At 38.0% G+C, this 16,174-nt stretch overlaps 1 protein-coding gene across 1 annotated transcript in view; it reads right to left on the bottom strand.

Moving 5' to 3' along the window:
• The window catches only part of xkr6b (XK, Kell blood group complex subunit-related family, member 6b), a gene marked incomplete at its 3' end in the record, with an annotated part of 51,769 nt that overhangs the window by 2,199 nt on the left and 33,396 nt on the right, over positions 1–16,174 (bottom strand). Inside the window, exon 2 of the mRNA XM_079584063.1 lies at positions 5–201. Coding sequence (XP_079440189.1) covers positions 5–201 — 197 coding nt within the window. The remainder of the gene's footprint in view (positions 1–4; positions 202–16,174) is intronic.

Below are 16,174 nucleotides of genomic sequence, written 5' to 3' on the forward strand. Positions count from 1 at the left end.
TTACACTGCAGTGTTTCTGCCCGGTTCTTCTGCATCATGATGAAGAGCTGGAGAACCAGCTGTGGAGCACTTTCCAGAAATGTCTCCAGTAGACGGAGCATGTTGACATCAGCATACTCGTACATCATGGCCCAGTAGAAGCGTCGCTGGTTCTCCTTTTGCCTGCGGCTCTGGATGCCGAGATACATTGTTCTGATGTACCTGCAGAGGAGCAGATGCAGAAACAAAGGAAAGCAGAGATAGTATGAAACTGGAATATACAGAGATTAAATTATATAGTTTCTATTTCAGAGAGTATATGTAGAAAATGACAGTAAACAAGGGGGGGGGGGGGGGGCAGAGAAAGAGAAAACAAGGGAAGGGATCAGTTGACCAGACTGATATCATGTATACATTATGGATATATGTACATTCTCTGTGCAATTAGGACCTTGTGCAATATTTGTATTCTTCAAACCGGTGTTGTGTTGAGGAGGTACTAAAAGTAGTGTTGAAGCATCGAGCCATTAAGCTTTGCTTTGACTTCTACTATTGGGGTGCTAGTATCAAGTAGTCCAGTAATTCCTCTTTGAAAGCAGTGTATCTTCTTCTTTGCTTTGTATACACACACCAGTACATTTACATTAACGTTGATTCACTCAACCAATTCATTCAACAGCATTGATCCATTCAGGAATGAAACACCACTACTGTGGTACTGTGGTGTTGCTTGGCGTGGCAGTTGATTCTGCTGTGGCTTCGTAAGAACTTTTTTCAGCTATGGAGCAAAAATGGACAAAGTAACTGGGAACATTGTGTCTGAAATGTAAGTTGTGAACTGTGGTCTTGTGAATATTACTTAATTATACAAACTAAGTTAGATGCTGTCAATGACAATGACATTGCAACATCCTTATGTGTTTATTCAATTCTGTGTAAAATGCAGGAAAAATAGCATAATTTCCCATTTATATATGGGATAAATTTATTATTCCACATAAATACTACTTTTGCTCCCAAACATCTAATATTAAATAACATATTCATCAGGGCTTATTTTTCAGTCTTTCAAAAGACTGTGATATTTGATGTGGTTCAGTTGAGAGTCAGGGGAAATCAGTAGTGTGCAATAGTTGGAAGCAGATAATTATTCCAGCAAACATCTTGCCTATCTTTTCTTATCCTGTGTTAAAAGACACCACCAGTGAGGACAGTGGCTGAGGGGCGCCTGTCTAGGCAGGGATGGAGACAGGGTGTTCCGTGTCAGCGACTGTCAGAGATTGATTATCTGTGATATTGAGCTTAGATGATCTTCTAGAGCTCAACATGTAGCCACACAATACTTAAACATTGGGAGGCACAATCTTGGGTCTCATTTCTTAACTGAAGCTCAATTATTATGCGTTTAATGAGAGAAGCTGAGATACATAAAGAAATAAAAATGGTGCTGAGAGGAGCAGATTACATACAGCTATAATAACAGGACTGATGCTATGAGGTCAACAGGAGGTAAATGGGACTCACAGGTCCAGTATCTGAGAAAATGAAACCGCCTCCAAAAAGAGTGTAATGATACGATTACACCACTAGAAGGTACACATTACTGTTATGTAAAACAGGCTTTGACCAACATAATCTGTAAAAACAGCATGATTTTGTTACTTAAAGGTGCTTGAAGCAATTTTTCTGAATTCTACACATAAAATGTCCCTATTACCTGAAAGATATCATTCAAAAGCTTCCCTGATGAATCACACCTGTCTCTGTGGTGGTTCTAGTCTATGTAAACAGCTACTAATAAATATATATATATCATAATTTATGTATTCATGTGTGTGCATTTTTGTATTAAATCATATAAATTCATTCAAAATGAGCAACTTTAATAGCTAAATTTTCTTGAGATGGGAAATAGAATAGAATGAGGCATTTATATAGCGCTTTCACTGTACACCCAAAGCGCTTTACAATCATATCAGGGATTGTCTGCTCAACCATCACCAGTGTGCAGCATCCACTTGGATGATGCGACGGCAGCGACAGTAGAACGGCGCCAGTGCGCTCACCACACACCAGCTATAGTGGAGAGAGGAGAGAGAGTGATAGAGCCAATTCAATGGATAGGGATTATTAGGAGGCCATGATTGGTAAGGGCAAATGGGTGTAATGTGGCCAGGACACTAGGGTTACACCCTTCTTCTTTACGAGAAGTGCCATGGGATTTTTAATGACCACAGAGAGTCAGGACCTGTCTCATTACGTCTCATCCGAAGGACGGCAAAGAAACAATAACGGCAAAATAAATGTCACAATTACAAGTAAATTCGCAGTTGCAAGAAATAAAGACATTTATCTATTTATTTACAAAATTCACCATCTAATCGAGCCATCATATGTCATTATAAGCCAGTGGCGCACAGTTGTGTTCTGAAATATGGAGGCAAAGTCATCACAGTTTTTTGTTTTGTTTTGCTTTTTGCTTAAGTAGAATAATGTACCATGCAGTACACTTAATCTTAACGTATTTTTTACATTTACAATGTAATTATTGATCTATTAATTAAAACAAAGTATAGTTATCATCAAGTTTTTACTTTTATTCCAAAATAATAACTAAAAACGCAGTAACAAATATATTTTATTTCTTAACCAATGTTCAGCTACTCTTTTTAATAGTCACTGCTGTCACTTTTGGACAGTGTCACTATAGAAAAATAGCGATTTATGCACTCAGTTTGTAATAGTGTATATTTTGTAATATCTGCATAGTTTTATTTTTGTACTGTGGATTATTTTCTCATCTAGGTTTCTGAGGAGGCCCTGCCTCACTTGCCACCTCGGAGGAAACGCCCCTGCTGTAAGCATTTAGGAATCAGCCATGGTTCTAAATGGCATGGATTCTTGTACACTTCACATCTTTGTTACACGGAAAACAGTGTAATAATACACAGTACATCAAAGGAACTGGTGGGAAACACACACATATTTATACACAAACTTCAAAGTTAGTCACAGATGCCACCCCACCTCCTTGGCTCCAGTCCACAACAATGTTGACGAGCGTAATCTCCTGCTATCTCAGCTCTATGTTTCTTTCATGTCTGCGTTCGCCATTCTGTTCGTACAATATGTTCTTCGTGGTTTACTCATCCACACCGTCTGTAAGTGCACCCCGCTCCCTCTTCTGCACTTCTCTCTGGACCACCAAGCTTTGAGTGCCCTGTTCATTACACTAAAATCTATGAAATCTCACTTTTACTGCATCAGGTATGGATTCTGAATGTAAAAACTTAGCAGCAGGTCATATTTCAGCATGAAAGGGGCAGCTGCTGCTTGAAGTTGCTGTGACTTCACTTCTCTGGCTGCCATAACCTTGCCATCTGCTCTGAGCTATACTTTTACACTGAGAGCGGCTCACCCACTCTGTTTACACACCTAGTGAACACCGCTACATCTGCTCTCGCATTTAATGTACACATTAAGTACAGAACCTCGCTACAGCTGCTATACAGTCAGTCACACACACAATAACTCCACAGATGATGTCTGTTCTCGAAAACCTAAACTGGTTTGAAACTCTATTTCTAATGCTGTGTTTACGCTTCTGACAAAAATACTGTACATGGTACATCGATGGTTTCAGGTAGTATTTGATAATATTGGAAGTCAATGTGAATTGCTGTTTGCAACACATTTTATTTTGTTTAATGCATTTCCGAGTAGACAGAATAGTCAACAAAAGAAGAGTTTACAGAGCTTAGATAGAGCTTAAAGTTTGCTAAATAACAATGCCTAAATAGCTATTTTGCTTTTGATGAACAAAACTAGACACATTAGCAGTTTGGCTAATGGTAAACATTATTTTGTAGCCCGCTATTGGTCAACAATATAAACTGGATTGCTAATTGGCTATTAGTGATCATTATAAACTAGCCACAATAGCTATTTGGCTAATTGTAAACATTACAAAGTAGGCTAAGCTATTAATGAACAATATAAATTATCCATTATAGCTATTTGGCTATTGGTTAACATTTTAAACTGGCTAAAATAGCTATTTGGGCAATTGTAAACATTACAAAGTAGCCTGAATAGTAGCCGATCTATAAACTAGCCACAATAGCTATTTGGCATTGGTAAATATTATGAAGTAGCCTAAATAGCTGTTGGTGAACATTATAAACTACAGCCACAATAGATATTTGGCTGTTGGTAAAACATTATGAACTTGCCCATTTGTGATGTCTGTGGAAAAGGAAGGTTCTTTAGGAGAAAAAAAATAGTTATTACATTCTGATGAAAGATTGTAAAGACAAAACTATTTTCTTTGCAAAAAAAACCCCCCAACATTTTCGTTGTAAAAACAAGGGTGAACATCAAAAATGAAATTTATTCTGATGAAAAACAATTTAGATTTTTTTTCAACATCCTGTCGATCAAACTTTCCCCTATATAGCCTAATTGTTTTATGAGTACATACTGTATCTAATGTTTCTTGCCCATTTGCAGGTCTTTCAGAAAAGGGCAGCTTGTCTCAATGACTCTTGGGAATCACATGCTTTTTTTTTGAAGTGAGTGTGCCTTTAGAATCATTCACCAGAATGTGTTTTGGATGGAGCGTAATCTCTTTCTGCCGCTCACTGCTCTCATGAAGCTAATTACAACTATAATCATCTTTGCATTCGTTGCAAAGCTTAATGGCTTTAACAAGAGCCGGTAATTATGTAAAAGTAGGAGGAACATTTGGTGGCAAACATCACTAACAACAGCAACAAAAAGACATTATTCTGCACACTGGCAAAGCACATCATGTTTCTTTGTGAGAGTTAATTCTCTACAACAGCCAACACATCACTGCATACAATGTTACAGAAGCAGGTTATTCACTCTATTTTATTTAATGTTATCTGAGGATTTTATGTCTCTAAAGCCCCTTTAAGCTATACGTCCAAACTTCAGTGTTTGTGTAACAAACTGACATTACGATGAAACTGAAGACCCAAGTACATTGTTATCATGGGAACGTAGCAAACAAAAACCATAATAAAGCAGGACTTGAGGTAGATGAGGCTTGAGAAAGGGCTCTAAACATAAACCAGACATGTACAATACTCTCAAACCCCAGTCAGAAAGAACCAAAAGGACATTAATACATGTACATACTGTACGTAGGGGTCAAAAATACTGTACAACAAGACTAAATGAATAGTAGCCAATGACTAAACAAGACTAATAAACAACCAATGACTACACATGACTAACCAACAACAACCAAGGACTTCACAAAACTAATCAATGACTAATATATGACTAAACAAAACTGACCAACAACAACCGATGAGCAAGCAAAGCAACACCACACAATGAGTAAACAAAACTAATCAATCAATAACTAGTAAGTAAACAAGACTAATAAAAAGCAACCAATGATTATACAAGACTAACCAACAACAATCTATGACTAAACGACACTGACCAACAACAACCAGATACAAGAATAATCAACAACAATCCATTACTAAAAAAAGCCTGACCAACAACAACAAAAACCAATGAGTAAATATAACTAACCAACAACAACTAAAGAGTAAATAATACTAACCAACAACAATCTGACTAAGCAAGACTGACCAAGAACAACCAATGACTACAAGACTAATCAAAACTAATCAACAACAATCCATTACTAAAAAAAACTGATCAACAACAACCAATGAGTAAATAAAACTAAACAACAACATCCAAAGTCTATACAAGACTAATCAACAACAATCTATGACTAAAAAGACTGACCATCAACAATCATTGAGAAAACAAGACTAACCAACAATAATCCATTACTTAAAAAGACTAACCAGCAACAGCCAATGAGTAAACAAGTCTAACCAACAACAACCAGTTATTTGTGTCTAAAAACTTACAAGACACAGTGAAATAGCGAAATAAAAAATGAACACCTACAAATAACTAAGAAATATATTTAATATAATACAACTATATGTTAAGAAATGAAACTGTCACTCTAAATGCATCATGCATAGAGCCCATTTACCACTTCACTGCATGAATCAGATTTCTGAGGACAAGTGGCAAAACAGCCCATGCATCTGAAAAATGCAACGTGAACTTTGAGTTTACCTGTCACAATGCCAACAGAATGAACGAGGTTACTTGCCAGGTTTTTCCTCAACAAGGAGAGGATCTCAAACCGTGCAGCTAGTGTTTCAGCTCCATTTCACCGCTCAATCATATAGTCAGCTGACTGAAGGTGACACAAAATGTTCCAGGGAAGGAGCCTGTCCGCAGGAAGAGATCTCAATTGTTTCTGCAGTTTAGATAACATTAAGAGCAAATGGAGATTTTTCTCCTGACTCTCCTGATAAATAGACCTACTAATTCCACGTGTCCGCTTTAAAGTCAATGTCTCAAATCATGCTCAGATTTCAGAGGTGGACAGTAACAAAGTACATTTACTTGAGTACTGTTCTTAAGTACACTTTTTGAGTATCTGTACTTCACTTGAGTATATTTTTTTCTGGAAACTTTTTACTTTAACTTCACTATATTTGAAAGACAAATATCGTACTTTTTACACCACTACATTTCTGTCAAGGTCCTTCAGTAAAGTAGTAACGTCAGGTGTGATTTTGGTTGCAGGGGTTTCATTTTGGTTGTAAATGAAACTAGGGTTGACGTCAGAACTCGACTGATGTTGGTTTCTGACGTCAACACGATTTTCAACCACAATACAACGTCTGTCCAACGTTGGAGATTAACGTCAATCTGACGTTGGATTCTGACATCAACCTGATTTTCATTTTCAATGTTGGTTTTGGTCTTCTAAATGCGAATTTTGTCATTGTTTTGGAGCACACTAGCTTGTAGATAACAGTAAGGCTAACATATTCATACTAAAAGCCAAAAAAAAAAAAACTGGGAACAGCCATTTGGGTGTCCGAAACCATTGTGGACATTATTGAGTGCACTTATTCAATCACACTACTGGAACTGTTCTAGAAATAAATTTGATATTCATGTAGACAGGCACAGATTCAGAGGCATATGATACTGTAAGTATTACATGCAACAATAATAAAACAATGCATTGACATTTACTTTTATACTTAAGTACTTTTATAGTACTTCTGTACTTTTACTAAAAATTGGTTAATATTTGACCAGTAGTATCTGTACTTTCACTCAAGTAAGGAAGTTGTGAACTTTGTCCACCTCTCCAGATTTGTCTAGAAACCAGAATATATGAAACATAGGATACTTTTTCTTTTCTTTTTTAAAATAAAAATTGTTTTTTATTTTTTGTGGTTCATGTTGGTTTAAAAAAAAAGTTTAATAACTCTGAAATTGTCATGTGTGTAACCATCAAGCAAAATAATATATTTAACATTTTCCTTACACCTTGAATACATAGGAATGTACACATCTTAATTATTTAAAGGTTTTTAAAGCTTATAAATATCATGAATAATTAATATATAAATATGTGGCGTAAAGGAGTATTCGTCATTGTAGGTATGAATAGAATTTTTACTCTTTTTAAATGTATTGTCACATAATTGATCCACAAAGATCAGCAATCACATCAGATTTCAATTAAAAATAGGAATTTGCTAAAGGCAAAGTTGACACATAAAAGAAACACAAGTCCATTAAGTCTCCTAAGCTACGAAAGAGCAACCTCTGAGCTATAAAACTTCCCTCTGGGGGTGAAGAAATGTGAGATGGTGTGTCAAAGCTGGGAAGGTCAGCTCCGATTTTCCATCAGAGGCTTGTCTGGTTCAGGTGGGGCTCAAAGCATTTGTCCTTAACATACATAATTCATCTCGTCTTATTGTATGGAAATGTAGCCCACTCATGTAAGACAGAGCTGTTCTTCTCAAGCATGAACATGGCTATACTGCAACTCGGGAATAAACGTAAATGTTGACAGTTTCAGCCAGAATGTGCATAAGATCCATTATTCAGACCTTTGACTTCTGAGCTTTGACAGGTGTCGGTTGCTCCGCACAGGGCAAGAGAAGAGAGGGAGAGGAGGAGAGAGAGAAAAGACAAGTGAAGGGGCAGGGTGAGAGGAGATGTGAATTGGGTGAGGGGAGGGAGGCTGTGGATCAATAGCTCAGGCTTTTCAAGAGCTGCATCATAACCAGAGCTAACATCTGGCATTCACTGACATTTTCTGTTAGTCTGGTAAATGTCAGGGGGTGCTAACAAACAAACCCACCAGTATGCTCTTTGCCCCCCACACTCGCATGCTCCTCAAATGTTGGAGCAGTGTGATCCAGAACCAGTCCACTCATGTGCTTTTGGACTGCGCTCCATATCCTGATTCCTGACTCCAATGGGCGGAGCAAATGAAGAGTTCATGGCAGCCATGTAAGAAAAAACGTGTAACCCTGCATTAAAATGCTGCTAATGACCCCGTGGAAATCAAAATGAGCTTTGAGCTCATGATATGCTAGTGTAGTGTACTGAAGTTCAAAGTTAATACACAATAAAGATTGCACTATTTTTGAGTATAAAAAAGAACAAAATTGTACTTATTGAGTGCGTGCGTTTTGTCAGATTGATGGCGAATTCATATGAATGCCTTTGAACATGAGACGCAATGTATATATTTATGCGATGGACACTTTATGTCCCATTAGGCCACAGGAGAGAATTGATGAATAGCAGTAATGATGTAACGGATGCTGGTAGGTCACATGACTAACAACATGGCGGATGTATACATCCGAAATTCATTCATACACATATTCATATACTATATAGAACATTTGTTTTTTAATGGTCCTGAAGTAAATTCAAATTCAAATGTAGCTTTCCTGTAGCTCAGTGGTAAGAGCATTGCGTTAACAATGCAAGGTTATGGGTTCGATCCCAGGGGATTGCTCATAAATGTATAGGATAATGCAATGTAAGTCGCTTTGGATAAAAGCGTCTGTAAAATGTTGTAACCAATTCCTAATGGACAAGCCATTCGTTGTGTCAGAAATCGCATACTGTCTGAGTGGGTTACCTACTCACAGTATGTGATTTCTGACACAACGAATGGCTTGTCCATTAGGAATTGCAACCTAACACATATAAAGCATGACAAAAATAATATGAGTAGTGTGCTTCCGAATTCAGCAATAGTTCAAGCCAAACTGTTAGAACAACAGTCTTCAAACTTCCCCTTCACACACAGTAAGCATCCAAAATTGCAATTTCAAAAACAATTTCTGTAATAATTATTCAAAATACAGTCTCGTGCTGGAGAGAAATATACATGATTTTTCTCAATTCACTCCCAGTGTCAGATCTGACTCAGATGTGACAACAACAACAGCAAAAATTCACCATGAATGTACTCCCAAATTTGATGAATTCATCTTTTAGCATATACACATTTAAAATGTATATTCTTTCTCTTCTGGGAGAATGAACCAATTTTATGTAAGTCTTAATATCTTTTGCACTCATATTGTCCAATAAAATGCTCTCAAGAATGAGACATTAACTCACTCTAATAGCATCTACTCCTATATATATATATAAATATAAATAAAGGGCCCTTTGATGTGTCCCACCCCAGCTTCCCGTTTCAATAAGAAATACTTCAACTCGAAAAGTGCAGTTTTCTTTCCCAAGTGATTTATTTGAGTTTACGTAAACCTTTGCTTGACTTTCACTCACACAGAAATCCTCTTCAATCATAGTCGTGTCCTTTTACACAATTTGAGCATATGCTGCATTTGAAGCCCCTCACGCTGAGACCTTTTAGACCTGTTATCTGAAACCTGGCTCCCCTTGAATTATTCGGGCTGAGATCATTGCGCTTGCTCACGCCTCGTTAGTTAGCCTGCACTTGGCCTCCACTGTTCCAGGTCATGTCCGAGCCATCTGTGCGTCTGTTCATCTGCACCAAAGACACAGGCCATTTCCTGCTGCACACGTATTGCATTTTATTTGTCCTATATTGACACGGTTGGTTGCATCAGAGAGGAAGCAGGATCTAGGTGCAGCAGTCTCTAAAACTCAACAAACAGAAACAAACTCAAATCTTTAAATCACGCTCAAGAACAGGAATAGCAGGAACAGAACCACCAACTTAAAATGACGTAGAACCGACAAAGAAAAGAACTGATAGAAACACAGGGCTTAAATTGACATCAATTGAACAAGACACACATGAACAAAACTAACTATCACTGGCCGTTTAATAAAAACGTTAATAAAAACTGGCCGTTAAATAGCATCCTGTGATAGGAATGACAGTGGAAATGACATTTCTAATGTTTTTAATAAAATGGCATTACAATTATTTAATGTATTGCAGAGACTGATTTGATTGTTAACATTTTATGTATATTATACACTATATTTATATATCACTATATATATTTATATATTCTATATATATATATATATTTTTTTTTACATGTTCACATAATTTGACAACATTAAAGATTCATTGGAAATGATGCACAATGAAATATTCTGATATTTTGAAATAAAAAAATTGTAATATTTACATTGATTTCTCTTAGTTTTTACCACACTATCTATTAATATTAATCTCGCGGTTCTCGGGCCAAACTTCCAGGGGGAAGTCTTAAAATTATTTCAATTTAGCATTAACATATTAACATAATTAAAATGCTGAAACACTCAAATAAAAAATTACAACATTAAAGTGACATTTTAGTTTATTTTTATTACAACAGAAGTAGAGGTAGTTAGATAGGAGGGCCTTTTGGGCAAATGGGGTCCTTGAAGTCAAAAAGGTTGAGAACCACTGAGCTAAAACTTGGAGAAACACCCGCAAATAGTGACCAATTTTTTGGAGAAGCAGTTTATATTTTCCTGGCCTGCTGCCTTGTCACACCTCATGACAGTCACTATAGACGTCCTTGGAAATGACCCATTTCATGCCTTTCAAGTAGCACTGTCGTTACTTTTAAATATTTCTATGTGCTAATATGGCCACCATTTTGGCTGTTTTGCATATTTCTGTAGTCTAGTGAAGTACATACGCCTAATTGGTTGGAGAGTGTGGGCAGCAGATGTGCGTGTGACAGGACAGCGATGACTCACTAAATGAGTCATTGAGCTGAGGTGAGAGAGGGAACACTTTCTTCAGGTCCTCCATATCACCTGCTGAACGCTCCTCCAGTTTCACAGCATCCCTTTTCCCCCTTTACTATCTGTTCCCTATTTATTTATGCTTCCATTTTCCCTCTATTCCTGGTTCTAATCATTATTTACCGCTCTCCGCTCGCTCTTTTGCTCTCCCTCTCTCCTGATTATTTGTCTCTGCTGAGGTTCTCTTTGATTATGCGCAGCATCTCTGTCCCTGTGCAACTCAGGTATTTATAGCCGCAGTCCTATTCACTGTGAGGGAGAAACACACAAATGGCTACAAATTAAATTTGAGCTTTCATGAAAGTGTGACAGGGCCAGATTTAGAGCCGACTAGTTGTCTCTGGAGAAAAGCAAGAAAGTACCTTCCATTTCATCACTATGATGGCAACAGTGAGGGCATAAATGCTTCCCAGTGGGGTACAGAAATCTTTCCATGTATCAAAGTAGTACACAACACTTTTAAGACAGAGGATACAATAAATCACAAACCCAGAGAAGGCTTTAAAGTTGGCATGAAACGGAAGTTGTCTTTTCTTCCCTATTTTGATGTATATCTGAGTGAAATAGCTTCTCAAACAGGAAAAAAGGTAAAAAAATGTCCCGCCCTCACGCCAGTAAACACATCTGGGGACTTTTTTGGACTTTTCAATGGACTAAGCTTTGGGACATGCTTATTCTAATATCACTTATTATTAAGGATGGATAGTAGGCACATTAGGAGGATGCAAGGTCAGTCATGGAAAACATTTGAGTAATGCTGCATCCATGCCACTAGGTGTCACTATAAGTCCAAACAGACTGCAAAAGCCCATGTCTGATTAGCATTCTGCATTCGACCACTCTAGACATGTCGGCGTGCACGCCATATTGGAGCGGTCAGCGTGTTGTAACACACAGAAAGGGTTAGGCCACAACATTTAGGCTAGTGACAATGGCCTATAATTTTTGCGATACCCCTACCGGAGGTAGAACTAAACCAAATCATGTTTTTCCTCATCTCTAAGGTCTCCCATATATGAAATGGATTCTTGGCTCAAAATATTTTACTGCTAAGATTGTTAAATTAACAGATATTGTTATACACCCCAAAACCAAAAAAGGACTAAAATATAGCCTGTCCGTATGGGAGTTAAGGCATAAAAACTAGTGCAGATCAATCACACAAGCTCTGAGAGCTTTGAAACTTGACATATTTGTAGTCAGGAAGTTGCTTTACCTACTAGAAAAGACTGGATGTGAATATCTTGATGTATGGAATAAATAGAGACATATAAACACATGCCAAAAATAAGCGGACATACACAAATTGAATATCTATGCAGAATGTTTTCATTTACTTTGTGGTTGCTTTGCCAATGATTAACATATAAACATATATGATGGCTTGTTGGAAAGGTGGGGTTGTGCTGAATCCAGCAATACCAAATATGTAAATATAGCATGATGAATCAGAGTTTTCTGTCACTCAATGTGTGAGGTGTCTAAAATGAAAGATAACGGAACACTGTCATAATGGTCTCATTTAAGATACATTTAATAATGATACATTTCATAAGGCACAGTATACTATACAATTCATATGAAACACAGATCAAATAGAATCATGTTAACATTGGAATGGAACACCTTTATTAAAATATGTATATCCATTTGAATTTTGTTTTGGCCAAGTCATTACTGAATAATAGAAAATAATATTTGTTAGCTTTTTTTCTCTGTCCAGGCCAGCAGTCGAGCCTACACTGCTTACTTCACCCCATTGGTGTGATCTCTGATTAGATAAGAATAATATATTAGTGTTAGGCTAATGGTTGGATCCAGCAGTAGCTATCTACTTGATTGTCTTTATTGATATCTTCTATAATGTCTTAATAAACAAATATTATGTCATAAGAAAAGGCTGACCTAGCCTAATACAAGTAGCTAAGTAGCTAGTTGTATAAACTACTTAGCCTAGCTAAGACATTACTTAGCCCTCTGACTAATGTTGCATGTGTAATTCAACTTGATTTGCGTTTCAATTAAAATTCTGGGTAACACTTTACAATAAGGTTCGTTAGTTAACATTAGTTAACATGAAATAATGAACTGCACTTATACAGTATTTATTAATCTTTGTTCATGTTAATTTCAACATTTACTAATACTTTATTAAAATCTTATTAACATTAGTTCATGCACTGTAAACTAACATGAACAAACAATGAATAGCTCTATTTCTATTAACTAACGTTAACAAAGATTAACAAATACAATAACAAATGTATTGCTCATGGTTAGTTAATGTTAGTTAATGCATTAACTAATGAACCTTATTGTAAAGTGTTACCAAATTCTGAAATGTATATAATTTTTCATTTTCACTAGTCTCTTGAATTATGGAGAATGTCTTACAGACATTGGATCCAAAGCTTTGTATAATTTGTGGGAAACATTTTGAAAAGGGCAAGAAAAAAGATCCCTATGTCCAAAACCCCACAGTAGAAGGCCTCCAACGCATACTTACCCTTGCTCAGCAGAGAGATGATGATGTCCATAAAACTCTGGCTCCATATACAGATGACATACTTTCCTCCAAAATCAAAGTTTCATATGTATCATGTAGAGCGAACTACTGCAGTAAGACAAAAATCAGTGAGCAGCAGCAAGTTGCAAATGTTGAGTGAGAGCACATCTGCACCAAGAAGGCTGAGTAGGGCTGATACAACATCATTTAAAAACGGAGAGATTGTTTCATTTGTGGGAAGGCCAGCTCTAGACCAGAACCTCTGACAGCCATTTCGACTGGTACAGGCGCAAGTACCAGAGACAAGGTCCTTCGGGCAGCTTCTGAAAGGCTTGATGAAGAAGTACATCTTCGAATTCTTTCATGCCCAGATCTCTTTGCATATGATGCAAAATACCATAAAATGTGCCTTGCACACTACATCTCTGAACGAAATATAGCAGCTGCCAGACGAAGAAAAGAATCAGAAAAGCAGACCAATGTCTATGACAAAGCGTTTATTAAGCTCACTGAAGACATTGATAAAACCGTATTGTCCAAATATATGAAAATGAGAACTCTCAACTCTTTGACTGATAGCTATGACAACATACTAAAGACCATTGCTGAGGAAGAAGGTGTGTCCATAGTTCAACACAAGAAATATAGATCCTGGAAACTAAAGGAAAAGCTGATACAGCATTACAAAGACATGCTTGTATTTGTTCCACGTCCAGGACAGTCAGATCTGATCTGCTCAGATAGTATGACCATAGGTTGTGCACTGAGGGGAAGCTGCTAAACTCACAGAAATAACAGTAGACTGTGAGACAACATTTCCACAGACAAGTCAGAGTCTTTCCGAAATCCAAATATTACACAGGGCTGCAGACATATTGAGGAAAAGCATGGAGCAGGTAGAGCATGACAGTCAATCATATGTCAGCAGTGACTGTCTATCACGTCTCCACTGCAGCAAGTATGTACCCAACATCCTGTATGACTTTGTCAACTGGTGTGTTGATTCACCTGCCCACAGAGATTACCAAACATGTAATGATGACCCAGCTTCAAAGGACAATCTGTGTGTTATCGCAATCTGTCATGATCTCATTGGACAGAGCTGTCACATCCATACGCCAATCACACTGGGACTTGCCATTTTGATACATCATGAGTTTGGTAGTAAGACACTCATCAATGAGCTCAGTGCAATGGGGCACTGTGTTTCCTATACAGAGGTTAGGCACTTCCTCACATCTGTGGCAGCAGACCAAATATCAAGGACAGAGAGTGGTGTCTACATCCCAACTGGCCTCACTGGAGTTGCTGAACATGGAATTGTTGATGCAGCCATCGACAACTTTGACCAAAATGAAGACACCCTGGATGGGAAGCATACAACTCATACAACTCATGCTATGGCATCTGTTGTGTTCCGAAGAGGCCAAGTCTCCACAGTAGATAAATGCCTAGCACGGGTTCCACAGAGGAACACGTTTGATATGAATGGAGATAAACTTTGCAGGTACACGAGGCTGGTGTTACATGCAATACACTTTGAACAGTCACATTCTCGTCTAATTGTCAAATGTGATGATACAGATGTACTAGTTTTGCTTCTGTACTATTCAAGCAAAGGGATGTTTGGATCCTCAGCAGTGTTTATGCACTCTGGACATGGCCTCAAGGAAAGATTCGTCCCTATATGTTTGATCGCTCAGAAGCTTGGAGCAGTGCTTTGTGAGTGTTTACCTGCATGCCACGCCCTCACGGGTTGTGACACCACAAGCAGTTTGTACAGAATTGGGAAGGCCACTGCCCTCACAAGACTGAAGACCCATCTTTGTGAGTTACAGGAAATGACCAAATTTGGACTCTCTGGTAGCCTGGAAGAGGCTTTGCCTGTGGCAAGAAGGCATGCCCTCCTCCTGTATGGCCAAAAGAAAAAGGTGGATGGGCATCCTTGCACCAACCTGGATGAGCTGAGGTACACACTGGCATCTACCACAGATTTGTCAGCAGCAAATCTACCACCAACAGAAGATGCCTTCCAACAACATGTGCTCAGAGCCTTGTACCAAACAGCAGTGTGGCGTCACAGCCACCTGGCCAAACCTCTTCTCTGGAACCCAGTTGGTAGAGGGTGGAGGCTCAGAGAAGATGGGTGCATTGAACCTGTGATGTTCCAGAAGGCACCAGCACCTAAAGAAGTTAGAGACATCACCCACCTCTACTGTAAAGACGGAAACTGCAACGATGCCACCAAATGCCAGTGTCTTTCAGTGGGCTTAACCTGCACAGAGTTTTGCTCTTGCCCTTTCCCAGACTGTCCAAATATGACCCACTTTGTCACTGATGACAATGTGGATGAGTGACAGTGGTGTGTTGCAGATATGGGGGGCTGATCTCAGAATGGCTACCAAAAGCAGTTCATGTTCCAAATGGTTGCTGCTAGAAAATAAACAGCCCGATAAGAGAGGACTCATCCCCCCTCTGAGTGTTTCTTTTGTTAGATTTCCATTTGTTTGATTTAAGACAGTAATTTAATTTGTATTGTGTGAAGTT

The sequence above is a fragment of the Phoxinus phoxinus genome (assembly GCF_949152265.1).
Source record: "Phoxinus phoxinus genome assembly, chromosome: 16".
In the NCBI taxonomy this organism is placed as follows: Eukaryota; Metazoa; Chordata; class Actinopteri; order Cypriniformes; family Leuciscidae; genus Phoxinus; species Phoxinus phoxinus.